Raw genomic sequence first — 18,071 nt, 5'->3', positions numbered from 1 at the left:
AACTCATCAATCTTAGGCAATTTTTCTTCAAGCAAAGCATTGAAATTCTTTAACACTAGTCTCAAAATCAGAGGGCATCTTATTAAAATTTCCATAAGGGTTGTTGTAGGAATTACCATAATTATTAGAGGAATTACTAGGATACGGCCTAGGATTAAAGTTTCCTCTATAAGCGTTGTTACCAAAATTGTTCCTACCAACAAAATTAACATCCATAGATTCATTATTATTCTCAATCAAAGCGGACAAAGGCATGTCATTAGGATCAATAGGAGCACTCTTATTAGCAAACAATTTCATAAGTTCATCCATCTTTCCACTCAAAACATTAATCTCTTCTATCCCATGAACCTTTTTACTAGTAGATCTTTCGGTGTGCCATTGAGAATAATTAACCATAATATTATCTAGGAGTTTAGTAGCTTCTCCTAAAGTGATTTCCATAAAAGTGCCTCCCGCGGCCGAATCTAAAAGATTTCTAGAAGCAAAATTCAATCCGGCATAATTTTTTTGTATAATCATCCATAAATTCAAACCATGTGTAGGGCAATTACGTATCATTAATTTCATACTCTCCCAAGATTGTGCAACATGCTCATGATCAAGTTGCTTAAAATTCATAATATCGTTTCTAAGAGAGATGATCTTAGCGGGAGGAAAATACTTAGAGATAAAAGCATCTTTGCACTAGTGGTAAACTTGATCCCGTGATCTATTTCCAGCAGCATGATCTTGGGTGCGCGGTATAAATTTTTTATTCGGCGCTAGCATGGCGTATCACATGTTCCAACACCCCTTGCCTCCCACTATAAGTAGAGGTGGAGAGAGGTCTCCACTTCACTTAAGGTCTCACTCAAGTCATGCCATGCAATGATCTAGCTTTCTATCTCTCTCTACATGAAATATTTTTGTATGCCGAAAGGCTGTCTAGTCTTTGGTAGGGCCTAGTTCATGATGGCAAAGCCCTACTGGATAGTTGACACCAGATGTGTGCAATCCGATAGAAGAGGTCGTAGTTTCGATCTTAGTTCGAGAGATACTCCGAAGTTCTGTCCTGGGATCTATCCGAGAGCCTCCGAAAGGGTTGTCCGAGGGCTGATGACCCACAACTATAGGGGATCAATCGTAGTCCTTTTGATAAGTAAGAGTGTCGAACCCAACGAGGAGCAAAAGGAAATGACAAGTGGTTTTCAGCAAGCTGATTTCCGCAAGCACTGAAATTGTCGGCAACAAGTAGTTTGATAGCAAGATAATTTGTAACAAGTAACAAGTAACAATAGTAATAATAAGTGCAGCAAGGCAGCCTAATCCTTTTTGTGGCAAAGGACGGGTCAGAACGGTCTCAGATAATAAGTAAAACGTTCTTGAGGACACACGGGTATTTCATCTAGTCACTTTCATCATGTTTGTTTGATTCGCGTTCTCTACTTTGGTAATTTGATATGTGGGTGGACCTGTGCTTAGGTGTTGTTCTTACTTGAACAAGCCTTCCACTTATGATTAACTCCCTCGCAAGCATCCGCAACTACGAAAAAAGAATTAAGATAACAATCTAACCATAGCATTAAACATATGGATCCAAATCAGACCCTTACGGAATAGCGCATAAACTAGGGTTTAAGCTTCTGTCACTCTAGCAACCCTTCATCTAATAACTACTCCACAATGCATTCCCTTAGGCCCAAAGATGGTGAAGTGTCATGTAGTCTACTTTCACATAACACCACTAAGGGAATCACAACATACATATCATCAAAATATCGAACGAATACCTAATTCACATGATTACTTGCAACATGACTTCTCCCGTGGCCTCAAGAACAAAGGCAACAACTCACAAATAATATTCATGCTCAAGATAAGAGGGATATTAAATAGCATAATGGATCTAAACATATGATAATCCACCAAATAAACCGACTAGCATCAACTACAAGATGTAATCAACACTACTAGTCACCCACAGGTACCAATGTGAGGTTTTGATATAAAGATTGAACACAAGAGATGAACTACGGTTTAAGATGAGATGGTGTTGTTGAAGATGTTGATGAAGATTGACCTCCCAAAGATGAGAGGGTTGTTGGTGATGACAATGACTTCGATTTCCCCCTCCGGGAGGGAAGTTCCCCCAGCGGAATCGCTCCACCGGAGGGTAAAAGTGCTCCTGCCCAAGTTCCGCCTTGAGACGGCGGCGCTCCATCCCAAAAGTCCTCTACTTATTTTTTCTAGGTCAAAAGACTTTATGTACCAGAAGATGGGCACTGAAGGTAGGCCAGGGCCCGCACTACCCACCAGGACGCGCCTGGAGGGGGTGGCGGGCCCTGGTGCCTTGTGGGCACCTGGGTAGCCCCCTCTGATAGTTCTTTTCTCCAATATCTATTATATATTCCAAAATAATTCTCCGTAAAATTTCAGCTCATTTGGAGATGTGCAGAATAGGTATCTCTCACATAGCTTTTTCAAGTCCAGAATTCCAATTGCCGGTATTCTCCCTCTTTTGGGTAAACCTTGCATATTATGAGAGAAAAGGCATTAGAATTACTCCCCAAAGTATTATATTGCATAAAAACACTATAAATAACAATAGGAAAACATGATGCAAAATGGACATATGAAGGGCCTTCCGGAGGGTTATCCGAGGGACTATTCAAGGGAGAACATCCTCGCGGTTGGGAGGTTGTAAAATCCTAGCTGCGCGGATCTGCACTAACTCTCCTTCCGCTGCGCTACGAGTCGGTAATGATCAGATCAAACCTTGTATGCTTCTTTATAATGGTCCTAGGCGTGTTCTAGTACGAATTATTTTTATTTTCTGCCGTGTTACCCTACAAGTATTACTCTGTGTGTGAGGTATAGCTGTTAACTCTTAATCACGTCTAGTATATGCAACTAAACACCGTGCCTATGCATCAGCCCAGCCATTGCAGGCCACCAAACGCCAGAGTAAAGTTGCTTTCCAAATGCAGCCATCTTATATGCATGCAACAAAACATGCTTTTCAGCATGCATTACCTCAACGAGGCCCATATGAGCCACATATGCAAAGGAAAAAAGAAGCCAATGCAGGTGACGAGACGCATCCTAGAAAACATAAACTGATGTTGGATACTTTATTAATATTTGGTTAGATAAAATTCAAAACTTTGCATAAATGATGACAAATACCCATGAATAATACAAAAATAATAGATATGATTATGACATATAGCAATCCCATAGAGACAAGTGGTTGACGAGAGGTGTGGCCGAAGGAATGTGTGAAATCAGTAGAGTGGTAATAAACTCTCTCCCAATCTTTATATACAATTATAAGGGACACCAATATAATGTGGCTCTTCACCAAGAGAGGACAGCAGTTGCCAAATTAGCAACCGCCCAACGGATCCTTAAGGATGGTTTAAATAATTAACACATGGTAATTAACCCTAACATAAAACTCAATGGCATTTCATATTCTGAATATTGGACAAATGCTAGTAAAATTTTCCATTAGCAAAGTCAAGCTCTTATTCTCCATTACGAAAAGATCTAGCCTCCATGGATGGATTTAGCGATGGCAGCACTCATGTGTCGTTTCCTTCTTGGAGACATCATCGTTGAAACACTTTTCTCATTCCGGGTGCTCTCATCCGTAGTGGTTGATGTTGATGGTGGATTCATGCTTGAGTTCGCTTCAACAAGTCTTTCGGAGTTGCGTTTTTCTTCTGTGTGTGTGCAAGTTGATGCTGGTTGTGTACATCCTAATTATGCAGAGGTCGGGTGTTTACTCATGATGCTTGTATTTTATTAATGCGACATTATGAATCAATAAAATCCACCCTTTATAATAAAAAACCTGGCATCATAGGCTACCTTCTCCATTGCAAACTAATTCCGATCATATCAAATTCAAAGAATTTTAATTTGATGAAAGGCTAGAACTTCAATTAATTTAGAATGGAAAAGTACATTTTTTTTCATTTACCAAATTCGATTCACCATCTCCCTCCAACTTTTTGGCTGTGTTGCACGTTTGTGCATTCTTACCAAATTCTGGCTCGTCATTTTTGGCAGCAAAAGAAACAACCCTGTTGCTGATTTGGTGCATTTTTGTAGTAACAAAGCATTAACTCTACGCAAAAAAAAAGTGATACTGTGACAAAACATTAACTCTTGCTCCTCGCAAACTGCTGTCACAAAGAAGCAACTAGTCAGCTCCGCGGTCCACACGTGGCAACCCAGGAGTGGGCTCCATCCGTCACCGCTCCCGGCGCACGTACCCAATCGGCAGCCGACCTGGCAAGGTCGCCCCCCACACCCCCCCCCCCCCCCCCGGCCCAAACGGCCGGCTGAGCCTCCCATCCCGGCCGTCGAATTCAAAACGGAGGCCCCTGGATGCGATCCCTCCGGAGCCTGCGTAATAAAGACCTCCGCTAACGTCTCTCTGCGGCTGTCCCCCTCCCTCCGTTGAATCCTTCCGATTTTTCCATTCCGATCCCCGCACTCCTCTCCACTCTTCTTGCCCCCTCCCTCTCCCCTGTCTGTTTCAAACCATTTCAAATCACTCTCCCTCCCCCACTCATCCCCCTCCGCTCTCTCGCTCACATCCCAGGACCCAGCCGCGCGACCCCGACCCCTCCGGCGGCCACCACCGGGCGCTCCCACCGCCGGCTCGCCGATACCGCGCCGAGAGGTAAGCCCCGAACCACCCGGGCCGTTAGAGCCTCGCCCGCGGTTTCCTCGGGCTGGATCTGCCCGCACACTCGCTCCCCGTGAGTGAGGCGGAAACCCTAGGTCCACCGGTGATTCCGTCTCCCCGGTCTGCTACGCGCGGCCGTAGTTTCCCTGCCACGGCGTCGGATTTGATCTTTGACCCACCTTGCAGATTGCTCCTGGCGATGGGTAGCGCGGTGAGAGACCACCAGCAGCAGCTCCACCCGTGCGATTCGCTTCTCCTCGAGCTCAACGTACGCCGCCGCCTCCCGATCCGCGGTGTTTGCTGCGCTGTTTGTGGTTGTTCCCCCCGCGGCTGCCTCCAGGGACTGAGAGATGTTTCCGGTTTCAGGTGATCTGGGATGAGGTCGGCGAGCCCGACACGGTGCGGGACAAGACGCTGCTGGAGCTTGAGCAGGAGTGCCTCGATGTCTACAGGAGGAAGGTCGACCAGGCCAACCGCTGCAGGGCTCAGCTGCGGCAGTCCATCGCCGAGGCCGAGGCTGAGGTCGCCGGCATCTGCTCGGCCATAGGCGAGCCACCGGTTCACGTCAGGCAGGTTTGTTCCTGGCTCCACCTCCACTAGTGTAGTATGCTGTCATATCGAACAGTGCTAATTATTCCTAGCAAATGAAAAGAAAAGAAGGAGAACAGTGGTAACTATGGATAGATGATGGAAGGGGAATTTAGCAGCAATCTGAAAACTGCACTTTGTTTTGAACCCTCTAATTAGCTAAGATGAAATAAATCAAATAGGATTACTGCTGGAAGGGACAATGTGTCCAACACTCCGTTTGATAGAGGAAGCAATTGACAGTAACAGGCCATCACCATTCACCAACTATTTCATTACCGTTCTTACTAATGTGTTAGTATATACCCGGAAATATGCAAATACAACTTCATTTCCCCCTTCACTTTGAGTTGAGCCAATAAGCATACAGTTCCCTACATTTCAACTATTCTACAGCCATTGTAACTAGAATACTACTGTTTGGGTTATGTGATGACTATTGAATTCACTGTATGTGCATGGCACTCATAGTTTGTTTTTGTTTGGCTGTGTGCACCTTAGTTATGAAGAGGCCGGGCTTTGCTCATCATGCTTAGTATCCGCTTGATGCTATATTTTGAGTCAATAAAAATGTCCTTTATCGAGAAAAATTCATGGTACTCAAAAAGGTTCAATTCGATGTACATACAACACACTGTTGAACTGCTGTACATAATACCTTAAACTTTCTGTTGGAATTCAGGCTGTAACTGATGTTTTCTTGTTCTGTTATTTTGTAGTCAAACCAGAAGTTGCATGGTTTAAGGGAGGAGTTGAATGCAATTATCCCATATTTAGAGGAGATGCGGACTAAAAAGGTTGAAAGATGGAACCAGTTCGTTCATGTCCTCGAGGAAATTAAGAAAATCTCATCCGAAATCAGGCCTTCAGACTTTGTGCCATTTAAAACTCCTGTGGATCAGTCTGATCTGTCGTTAAGAAAGTTTGAGGAGTTAACGAAGGAGCTAGAATCCCTTCAGAAAGAGAAGGTCATCATCACTCCTGCCAATCAAATTCTTTCACCAGTCATACTCTATCCATGTATAGCAGTGCTCTTTTTGTTCAGTGCTCATATAAATCTCACTATGTCTTTGTGTTTCTGACAGAGGGAAAGATTAAAGCAAGTGATGGATCATTTGAACACATTACATTCCTTATGTGAGGTGCTTGGCATTGACTTCAAACAAACAGTGCATGAGGTGCACCCTAGCCTGGACGAAGCTGAAGGATCAAAGAACCTGAGCAACACTACAATCGAGAGACTAGCATTGGCTGTGGATAGACTTCGTGAAATAAAAATTCAGAGGATGCAAAAGGTCAGCATTTTCTGTACCATTTTACAGTTTGAAATATGTGTTGCATACCTGAACTCAATCCTTAACTGTGGTGACATGAACCTCTCAGCTTCAAGACTTTGCATCGACAATGCTAGAACTATGGAATCTTATGGATACACCAATTGAAGAGCAGCAGATGTTCCAGAATGTAACGTGCAATATTGCTGCCTCGGAGCATGAAATAACGGAACCCAACACCCTGTCGATCGACTTCCTCAGCTATGTGAGTCACTATTCCTGCAAAGATTCCTCTCATGTTACAGCTGCTATTGCTATCTGTTCCTATTGAGACAGGAAATATTCATAGATTATGCTCATAATGTAGGTGGAAGCTGAGGTTTTAAGGCTTGAGCAATTGAAAGGAAGCAAAATGAAGGACCTTGTTTTGAAAAAGAAATCAGAACTGGAGGAGCACAGAAGACGCGCGCATCTAATTGGCGAGGAAGGATATTCAGATGAATTTAACATTGAGGCTATTGAGTCGGGTAAATTCATCTGCCGCCTTCTTGATATCTTGTGTTTAGTAAGGTGTGCTCCATGCCTGCAAATCATCAGGCAAACCACCTCATCCACGTTTGCCCTTTACTCTACAGGAGCTATTGATCCTGCATTGGTGCTGGAACAAATTGAGGCTCACATTGCAACAGTGAAAGATGAAGCTTTCAGTCGAAAGGATATTCTTGAGAAGGTCGAAAGATTTCTGAATGCATGTGAGGAGGAAGCCTGGCTGGAAGATTACAACAAAGTATGGATGATGGCCAATTTAATATTCAGTTGCGCTTCGCATGTTTGTTTTTTGGATAATTGTTGTTTCCTTTTATTTGCTACTAATGATTTCTACCTGGAATATTTAGGATGATAACCGTTACAATGCTGGGAAGGGGGCACATCTGACGCTCAAGAGGGCTGAGAAAGCTCGCATTTTGGTTAACAAGATTCCGGGTATTCTTGCCGAATGAGATCTGTTATAACTCCTTGTCCAGTTATATATGTCCAGTTATAACTCCTTATTTTTTCTGTTATCACTTCATCTGATTTACATTTTCTTCACCTTGGGCAGGAATGGTAGACGTTTTGACCACAAAAATCATTGCTTGGGAGAATGAAAGAGGAAAAGAGTTCACATATGATGGTGTATGTCCATTTACTGATACTTCATTTTTAAATGGTGTTTTTTTTCCTTCTTCCTTGAGGTTTATTCATATATTCATGAACTATTTTGCAGGTACGCCTTCTCTCAATGCTGGATGAATACATGATTGTTCGCCAGGAGAAAGAACAAGAGAAGAAGAGACAAAGGGTACTGTGCAGTTGCATTGCTATCTGAATTCGTTACGGCATCTGTTTTGCATTTTAGTCAATAGTTTGAATAACTGCAGGATCAGAAGAAGCTCCACGATCAACTCAAAGCTGAGCAGGAAGCTCTCTACGGTTCAAAGCCAAGTCCATCCAAGCCTCAAAGCATAAAGAAGGCGCCTAGACACTCGATGGGTGGTGTAAACCGCAGGGTGTCCATGGGTGGAGCCACGATGCAAGCACCCAAAACAGACATACTGCATTCCAAGAATGTTCGTGCTGCCAAGAGAACTGAAGACATTGCCCATTTGTCCCCTGGTAAGCATCCCCTATCAGGAGGTTTCATGTACTGCAGGTCTCAATTTCTTCTCTTCATAAACCTCTGATGCATGTGAACAACAATTTCAGCCAGCAGAGGCTTGGACATTGGCGATCTTCCCATCAAGAAGCTATCTTTCAATGCCACTGCCTTGCGTGAAACCGAGACACCTCGCAAGCCTTTTGCGCAGATCATGCCGCCGCCAAGCAGTGTCCCCTCCACTCCTGCGCGCTCTGTCACCAACGACACCGAGGACGAGAACCGGACCCCCAACCCCAAGACATTTGGAGCAGCACTGAACCTGAAGACCCCGATGACCGTGGCGGCTCCGATGCAGTTGGCAATGACGCCAGCTGTGGCTAACAAGGTCACGGCTGCTCCTGTCTCCCTTGTCTACGAGAAACCAGAGCCAACATTGCCGGAGGCGATCGAGTATTCCTTCGAAGAAAGGCGGTTGGCCGTCTATTTGTCAAGAGAAGTTGTTTAAGCTGCTGAGACATGTCAAGATCTCCACTCTCTGCGTAGGTGAAAGTTGGAAACCTGACGGCTGTTACTGTGAGACACTAGCTGCTGCCTTTGTTGGTCGACGACAGTCGCCCAGTGCTGTTCTGATTGTTCCCCTGCCACATTTGATTGTTTCCATACTCAGCAAAGGAAGCTTGCACTTCAGCAGCTTCCCTTCAGCACTGCCATTGGTTAGATATAATTAATATGTATAGGTTTCTTTCTCGGCTCTGAATCATCTTGAATCTGTTTGATTAATGTAGATCTGCACTGTTTTTAATCCTCAAGTGATGATGTGTTTCTTACTCGGCACTGAATCATCCTAAATCTGATTGGCACTGTTTTTAATCCTCATGTGATGTGTTTCTTACTCGGCACTGAATCATCCTGAATCTGCTAGGCACTGTTTTTAATCCTCGTGGTCATGGGTGTACCGAACTTCGTATCAAGGATCAGAATCTTGGAAGTTATGGTGGTGGATTTGTTTCTGGAAGTGCAAGCTACGGTAGTGGAGATGTGCTCATGTGTCATGGCCCAGCGCATAGTTCAGTCAGGATGCGTTGCCGTCAGTTTTTATAATGGCACCATCGACCCAGAACAGATTTCCCACCACGAGAACATCGACAGATGGCTGCGTACAAAATGCTCCACAAATCTGGCGCTGCTAGCACAGTTAACAGCCACAGGTTTCTAGATACATCCATTTTTGTAATAAGTAATTCGAAACGGAGGGAGTAGCTGTTTTTCCTGGACAGCAGCCGCGCACCAAAGTCGTAGCACTTACTTAAAACTGAGTGCGCAGGCCACGAACCAGGCCTGCGACCGAGGCCAAGCATTCGCACTCCCGACTCTCTGGCCAACCATTCGCACTCCCAACTCTCTGGCCAACCATCGCGCTGCACGGTGGCTACACGATGGCGATGGCCACTGATAGACAGCGGCCCTCCAACTCAAGGCGTACGTAGCAACAGCACTACAGCAGCCCAGCACCGGCGGATGGCGAGTACAACGGAGACACCGAGTACGGAGGGGCCAGCGTCGCGTGACGCGGACACGTCTCCGGCCCATAATTAGCCCCCGCAACCAACCACCGGAAGCCAGCGTCCCGCGGGCTTGGCCATTCCGGACACACGTACCGGCGCCGTGCACGCTCCCGCCCACGCCGAGGGCGCCCGCCCCGGCCGTCCGGCCCCGTCAAGTCCACACGGCGCGCCACCCGCGCAACAACGCGCACACACAGGCACAGGAGTGGCACTGCATGTGCCAGGCCACGGGGTCATGCGCTAGCTCTCCGCAAGTTGCAGCAGCCGCCGGGATCGCGATCCCTTCCCGGCAGCTTCGCCCGTGACATCAATTCCGGCGCATCGATTCGCCTCTGCAAGTTGCAGAAGACACTAGTATTCTGTAGGTACGTAGGAGCACACATGTTACTACTGCTAGCATATCATTTGGGTCATGGGATTTTTGATTCGGAGGAGTCGGTCAAGCGAGCCACGCCTGGCCACGGAGTCGGTGTCAAGCTGCTGCGCGGTCGAGGTCCCCCCGGTCGGTTTCTGTAGCCCTTGAACGACCTCCTAGTAGCTGGTTTCACACCCACTGTCACTGTCCGTGCCGTCTGACAGCTGAAAGATTTTCTCTCTTCTTTCCGTTTGCGTGTTCCCTGTACTGACGGTCTGGAGGGTCGAGTTCGTGCTCCCTGCCCTACTGCAGTAGAGCAATGACTGACCTGCCCTGCCACGTACTGCTTACTTAAAGCTAACTGACTGACTTGGGCGTAGAAGCCACTCTTGGTCTCGGGTCTTCATCCAGTGAGGAGGGGTCTCGAGAGTGCATCTGTAGATCGCCAGAAAGTTGGTTACAGCTTGTATTCCTATGGTCCTTGACTCCTTGATGAGAAAACAAAAGAATTTCAAGAGAGTATTTTGTGTGCGAAACGGATTTCTTTCAAAGGAGTGAGATAGTACTCGTCGGTGGTGAGGTTCAGGTTTCACTTCGTCGGTGGTAACATAGGGGGACAGGGGTGCCAGGAGATGCCGTACCTCTTGGCGGCCGTTCTTGGACCCAAGGACCTCCCCGACTTCACGCACCACTTGCATCGCATGTTATTATGGTCGGAGAACCATTTGGGCGGTCAGTGTCGTTGCCGGCATGCACTATAGATAGATGCAAGATCGACCCAACATCGTCTTGTAGAAAGAGAGCCACTCATCCTGAGTGATTAACCTGTACTCCCTCCCTAATTTAATATAAGACTTTCTTGACAAAAAGTTACAAAGGGAGTAGCTAGCATGTCACGCGCCAATGAACACAGTGTAGGCACAAGCATACCACCAGGTGACGTCAGGGCAGAACGTAAGTTCCAGATGAAACTTGATCGTACCTGCCAACAACTAATAGTCATCTCTGCCTAGAGATGTAGGCTGTTTAAAATTTTATAATCTTCTGTACAATTTTAATCATAGCTTATATATATACAAAATATAAAAATATATATGAAAGAATGTTTTCAGAGAAATCCAATGATACATCGAAAGTCAACACTATATGCTCCCGCAAAAAAAAAATGTCAGCTCGAATCAACCTGTGGTTGGATGGTTAGAGGGACTGTGGTATCCCCAGCCCATTAGGGTTCAAGTCCTGGTGTTCGCATTTATTCCTGGATTGGTGATGCGCATTCAGTGAGAGGAGACGTTCCCGTCGACGACGAGGTGCCTACGGTGACTTTGTAAAGCATTCAGTGGAAGGAGACGTTCCCGTCGACGACGAGGTGCCTACTGTGACTTCGTAAATTTCAAGATGATATGCCGGCTCAGTCATTCGGAGGCGCCCATAGGGATAGAGTGTGCGTGGGTGTGTTCATAGGGGTGAGTGTATGCGCGTGTATATGAGCTCTTGCGTCTGTACTGTGTTAATTTTTTTTTAGCATAATATGAAGTTAAATCAAATATTGCAACGTAGGTTGACTTCAAATATAATACTCGTTCATGGACTATCCGCTTGCATATCTCTCCGTCTCACCGTATGTGTTCTCGGCAAATCATCGAGATACATTTATGGTTTCTTGAATATTTGCGTGGGGCGATTATGATGTCGATGATTTGCCTTCATCTATCGAAAGGCATTTGATTTTTTATGCCAGCTGCATAACTTGTCCAGTAGGCAGGTAGGCAGGCAGCTTGCAACATTCAAGCCAGTGCTCCAGAAATCCAGCCAAAAGTCAAGACCTTTACAATCAAACTGGAAACGCTGCCGCTCGATGGACCAGACCGTGACCGTGCCTTGTTTTTTTTGAAATAGACGCAGGAGAACTGCGTATTTGATTGATTAGAAGAAGCGGTAAAGAAACCGATGCTCGGTTAATTAAGGGAAACCAAACTAAAACCTTTACAAAAAGCACACCACACCTAGGCTCAAGCAGAACAGGACATACAGAAAACGCCTAAAGGCCAAAAAAGACCGCCACGAGCATGTAAGGCGACATCACCGTCGTCGGAGAGAAACGACATATCCAACGAAAGAGGAGCGAACATGTGCCTCTCTGATCCTAGAGAGGGCGCCCAACCTGACTCGCATGACGCTGCAAGCATGTCGTGTGAGCTCCAAGAGCCACCACCATCGCCTCCGATGGACATGCCACCGAGGGGAGCTCCTGCCACACTCCTGCCGACCAACGACCGGCTCTAGACGGATGCACCACCAACGGCTCCAAGCATACCAATACGCTGCCCGCTTCAGATCCACCACACCACCACTACCAAGTGCTCCCGGCATCCGACTTGACCCCAAGGCAATGCTTCCAACAAAGTAATGACACCAATGACGTCACCATTACACACGGTTTTCACCGGGAGACAAGAACTCGAAGCAGGGAGAGGTGTCGGATCCCCTTGATGGCGCCTCCAACAAGGCAAAATCACACCAGAAGGCATCATTCGCCACCAGCCCAGACCGAAGTCGAGCATGACTTTTGTCAGGGAGCCGAGCACCTATGCCGGAGACGGCGTCTCCAACACACCACCACCAAACCGGAGCAGCAGACGCCACCTGCTACACCGCCCAAGAACCAGCCGAAGCGCCGCCAGCGCGCAAGCCAGAGCAACCCGAAGGCCGTGCCCCGACCATGCCACCGTGGACCACCATCCCGGCAAGGAGCCACCACGCAACCTGACTGCAGACAGTCGCCGGCCGACCCACCTCCGGGCCTCCGGCCGCCAAATTCCGGATCTGGCCCCTCTAGGCCAGAGGCCGCCCGCCGCCCACGCCCCCAGCAACACCTCCAGCCATCGATCTGAACCACCTCCAGATCCACCACGCCCGCAGCACCGACGACGTCCCAGCATCACGCCGGACGAGCAAGGCCGCCAGCGAGCGCCCAGGCCACCACCAGCCTTGCCGGACCAGATCTGAGCAGGGGACGCCCCGATCCGCCGCGAGCAGGCACCACGGGCTGCCACCACGCTGCCCCCGCAGCCGTAGCGGCGGCACCACCGTCGAGAGCCCCTGGGGCCGCCACCCCAGCTTCCTGGTGCGGAGCCCACGCCGCAGCACCGCCGCCCGCAACTCGCAGCCACCTTGTCGGAACCACCCTGTCTTGTGACTTTGTCTTTCCAACGAAAAGTCGAAACCACCATGTCGATCTCAAACTCAAAGTCGAGCGGAGGACACGAACAGAAGACGTCGATCACCGATCACACTGCCAGGCGCCTGATCATCTTGTATTGTATAGCACGCGCAGCCACCGGGATGTAGGTTTCTTTCTAAGAGCAACTCCAATGGGGTGACCCATTTCGTCCGTCCGCGTCCGTTTGGGTCGGCGCGGACAAAAGTGGCGGCCCAACGCGCCGACCCAAACGGACGCGCGTCCGTTTTTGTCCGTGGGCGACCCATTCCCGGCCCAATTTTGAGTCGGATTTGTGTCGGCGCGGACATGAGATGGACGCGCGCGCGCCTACTCCTCTCTCCGGGCCCGCCGGTCGGTGGCAGCCACCGCCATTTCCCCCCATTTTCCCCAAAAACACTCCCGCCCGCGCGCACCCCCGCCCCCAACCAGCCATGGAGGACGCCATCGACCTCGACCTCGACGCCGCTGCCGGCCTCGCCTCCCTCGCCTCGTCTGGCGCCGTCGCCCCCTCCGGGAAAGACAAGCCTCGTGCCCCGCGCAAGACCGCCGCCGCGACCAAGCCGAAGAAGGCGCTGACGCCCGAACAGCGGGCAAGGGAGTCGGCCAAGAGGAAGGGCCGGAAGCACGCCGCGGACGCGAGGGATGAGGCCGCCGCGCCGGCCGCCGCCGTCGCCGCCGCGCAGCAGGAGTTCACCAACGCTCGCGTCGCGGCGGCAACGAGGGATGCGCTCTACATGCTAGGGGTAAACCCTAGCCAGCATAGCCTCGTCCAAGCCGCCGTCGCCACGGCCAGCACCGGCTCGTCGGCGTTTCCTCGAATGGTGCTGCCCGATTCACCCCGCGTGTCGGCTTGCAACCCGGTCCCCGGCTTCCACGTCTACCCGCAGGCCTCCCGCCTCTCCGGGGAGTGCTCACCCGACGTGAACGTGGTCGCGCCTTCCACGCCCGCGCCCATCGACCTCAATGCCACCCCGGTGGTCGGTGGCTCGTCTTCCGGCGGCACGAGGAAACGCGCGCGGCAGACGCCGGCCGGCAAGCTCCCGGACGCCCGTAACCTGTTCGAGGAAATGCCGTCCACCGTCGACGAGGACTACATGCAAAACCTCATCTTCGAGGGTGGTGCACCGGGCTCTGGCTACGATCCCGACGAGACACAAAGTCAGGACGGCCGCGGGGCGTTCACGCCGGCCGCTGGCTATGATCCCGATCAGGCGGCCTTCATGCGTGATCAGGTCGGCATCGACCTGTACGGCTTCCCCCTCGACCACGAGTTCCCGGACGACTATGGGCTAGAGGAAGAGGACGAGTGCGACATCGAAGTGGAGCCTTTGTTCGAGGACGAGCTCGCCAACCAAGTCGCCGGTCCTAAGCTGAAGCGCAAGAGCAAGCGCACGAAGGCGTACACAGCTGCCGAGGACAAGCTTCTTTGCGAGTGTTGACGAGACATTGGACAAGACCCAAAGACGGGCGCCGAGCAAAAGCATTCGACCTTTTGGACTCGTGTGCACCGAGAGTTTCATGAGCGCAAGAAGTTTCCACCTTACCAATTTGTGAGCACCCGCGGGTGGGTCTCAATTTCCAAGCGATGGAGGGTGATCCAACAAAAGTGCAACAAGTTTTGCGCCACCCTTGAGAGCGTCAAGGCCCGCCCCGTGAGCGGCATCGGCATGCAAGACATGGTATGATAGCAAGCAAGCCGCCCTCTTTTGTGTCATCAAGATCATCGTTTTACGTCTTCATTTGCTATCACTTGCACATATGCTTGCATGGAAACATTTTGTAGGCATTTCAAGCTTTGGACGCATTCAAGGTTCAACACAATGGCAAGTGCTTCAACCTTTCCCATTGCTATCGGGTCATCAAGGACGAAGAGAAGTTCAAGGCACAATATGCCGCACTCAAGGCACGTGGGGGGAAGAAAGCCGTGGAGGATGTTGGGGAGGGCGAGCCGGCACGGCCGCGGGGGAAGACCAACTCCAAGAAGGAGGACAAGCGAGATGCGGCCACCAACGCCTTGATCGCAAGCGTGGACGGCATGATGAATAAGAATGACTCAAGGGAGGAGGAGCGCCGGCGTTTCAAGGCGGAGCAAATGGATGCTTTCATGGAGATCCAAAGGAGGAGGCTTGATCTTGACGCCGAGAAGCAAGCCAAGATGTTCGAGCTCGAGGCGGAGAAGCAAGCTAAGATGCTAGAGATCGAGGCCGCCAACGCCAAGACGAAGGCGAAAGAAGTGGCTCTTGCGAGCATGATGACCGGGGTGGAGATCATGAAGGTGGATCTCAACACCGTGTCGCCAAGGAAGAGGCCGTGGTTCGAGAAGATGCAGGCCGACATGCTCAAGTTCGACGACGAGTGATCTATGGCGGCGAGGACCATCTTTTCGTATGCCGGCAGGTGTGCCGGCATGACCACGGGAGCCGCGATGGTGTGGTCGAACTCAAGTCCCACCTTTTCTGTGTGCTGGCATGTGTGCCGGCCGGCTGGCGAGTGCGTCAGCATGAACTGTGGTGATATTTTCTGAAGCCGGCATTGTATGCCGGCGCTGGCATGGAGCCGGCATGAGACAAGGCCGCCGGCATGATCGGCCGCGGGCTCTTTTTATTTAAAAGTTGAATACGGACATGAAATAGGTCGGCGCGTTGGGCGCACTGCCGACCCAAATGCATAACTGGGCGGATGCCGGGCGGGTGGCCGACCCAAACGGACGTCGGCCCGCTGGAGTTGCTCTAACTGATCAGCGAGTGGATTTTCGCTAGTTGGTCGTAATATGTCACTCATCAGCAAGTGGGTTTTTGCTAGCTGGTCGTGATCGTAATATGTAACTGATCAACAAGTGGATTTCACGCGGGATAACGTGGGCGATTATCCAGGATTATCACTGATCAACAAGTGGATTTTACAGGGTAATGGCATAGGTTTCTTTCTCGTCCCCCACCGGCGAGGGAGGGAGGGAGCCCAACCGAAGCCGAACGAACGAACTCCCGTCCAGTGCCCGTGGTCGGTCGGGCCCACGCGCAAATCCTCCTGGACGACGACGCCAACCCACCTGGCCACCACCACCCCACTCCTCACTCAGCTCACCTTTCGTCCGTTCCTCTCGCTCCTCGCACCCACCCACCACACGCCACCGTCGTCACATCCATCGTCCATCGCACGCGTTTCCTCCAGTATATATCTCCCGCGCAACGCATCCCAGGCAGCGCAGCCACACACACACACACCAACTCTCATTCCTCGCACTCTGTCTTCAAGCTTATCGCCTTTATCCTATCTCCGGCCTCTCTTCGGCATGGGGAACTTCGCGTCCTGCACGCTGGCCAGGATCCCCGGGGCGGCCAAGGGCGCCAGGGTCGTGCTCCCCGACGGCGGGCTCAGGCTGGTCAGGCCCCCGGCGACGGCGGCGGAGCTCATGCTCGAGGCGCCGGGCCATTTCCTGACCGACGCGCGCGCGCTGCAGGCCGGGCGCCGGATCGAGGCGCTCGCGGCTGACGACGACCTCGAGCTCGGGGGCGTCTACGCCGCCTTCCCCATGAAGCGGCTCGGCTCCAAGGCCGCGCCCGCCGACGTGGCGCGCCTGGCCGCCGTTTTCGCCAGGGAGGCTCACGCCCGGAGGCCAGCCTCGGCCAAGGTGGCGGCCATCGTCGTGGCGCCGCCCGAGGCGGCTTCCGTTGCCGCCGAGGCGGTCAGGGCGCCGCGGTTGGATGAGATGGCCGTGGACGACGAGGCGGCTGCGGCGGAGATCGGGGAGCTCAAGCAACGGATAAGCGGCGGTCGCTTGTCGAGGCGGCGACCGACGTTGGAGACCATACAGGAGGAGAGCTACGCCGCACAAGCATGCTAATGCTACAAGTCAAGTGGCCATCTAACAAACCGAGAGATGGCAAAGGCCTTCTCTCGTATTCTTTCCCCCCCCCCCCCCCCCCCCCCCCCCCCCCTTTTTTGACCATGTGTAAATTTGCTGCCTCTTTTTCATGTATTTTTGAGCGATGAAAGGGCAATTGAACCCAAAAAATATGGTGGGCAAGTGATTAATGAATCAAGGAGATCCATCATTTTTTTATCAGTGAGTCAAGGAGATCGAGCAATTCTCACTTACCCATGGGCGACACTAGTATAATTCCATTTCTGCTTTTGTTTTCTTAATATAAACTTCAAATTTCCTTTGTTATAACTCAACAACGACGAGCGATCTTTTTTTTTTTCTATTTCTTTGTCGAAAGGATTCATACATATATAGAAAGCCGGAGCTGCCTCCGGTTGAACCTGGGCAGCCCAGCCAACAACTTTCATTGGAATGTTAAGAGCAACTTCAACACAGTGACCCAAACGGATATGGATTTTGTCCGCATTTTATCCGTTTCGGTCGGCCGTCCGCCTAGCGGAGGCGGACAGGGGCTGCCCGTGGATGAAACCAACGCACAAGACAAAAAAGCGGACACGCAAGGTTGTCGGCGTGGAGATGCAACTTTCCTCCCGCCCCGCCACGGCCGCGGCTCGTGCCGCAGCTCGCCGCCCCACTCGCCGCGCCCGCCGCGCCCGCCCCGAGCTCACCGCCCCACTCCCGTCCCGAGCTTGTCGCGCCCGCGCCGAGCTCGCCGCCCCACTCCCATCCCGAGCTCGCCGCCCCGCTCCCGCCCCGAGCTCACCGCCCCACTCCCGTCCCGAGCTCGCCGCGTCCGCCCCGAGCTCGCCGCCCCACTCCCGTCTCGAGCTCGCCGCGCCCGGCCCCGAGCTCGCCGCCCC

At 50.9% G+C, this 18,071-nt stretch overlaps 2 protein-coding genes across 2 annotated transcripts; both read left to right on the top strand.

Annotated features, from left to right (window-relative positions):
- The first annotated feature begins 4,440 nt into the window (after positions 1-4,440).
- On the top strand, positions 4,441-9,009 carry LOC123078951 (65-kDa microtubule-associated protein 3). The gene is made up of 13 exons (XM_044501608.1): positions 4,441-4,675; positions 4,868-4,949; positions 5,048-5,254; positions 5,989-6,237; positions 6,355-6,564; positions 6,653-6,808; positions 6,911-7,070; positions 7,179-7,330; positions 7,440-7,527; positions 7,646-7,719; positions 7,811-7,885; positions 7,965-8,199; positions 8,290-9,009. Exons 2-13 carry the CDS (start codon positions 4,881-4,883, stop codon positions 8,685-8,687), a joined length of 2,073 nt encoding a protein of 690 aa, XP_044357543.1. The 5' UTR covers positions 4,441-4,675; positions 4,868-4,880; the 3' UTR covers positions 8,688-9,009.
- Positions 9,010-16,511: 7,502 nt separating this feature from the next.
- On the top strand, positions 16,512-17,388 carry LOC123074682 (uncharacterized). The gene has a single exon (XM_044497459.1). It carries the CDS (start codon positions 16,618-16,620, stop codon positions 17,167-17,169), a length of 552 nt encoding a protein of 183 aa, XP_044353394.1. The 5' UTR covers positions 16,512-16,617; the 3' UTR covers positions 17,170-17,388.
- The last annotated feature ends 683 nt before the right edge of the window (positions 17,389-18,071 follow it).

Source organism: Triticum aestivum, chromosome 3D, assembly GCF_018294505.1.
Source record: "Triticum aestivum cultivar Chinese Spring chromosome 3D, IWGSC CS RefSeq v2.1, whole genome shotgun sequence".
Taxonomy (NCBI): Eukaryota; Viridiplantae; Streptophyta; class Magnoliopsida; order Poales; family Poaceae; genus Triticum; species Triticum aestivum.
Note: the sequence above shows the minus strand (reverse complement) of the source record. Positions and strands in the feature narration are given on the sequence as shown.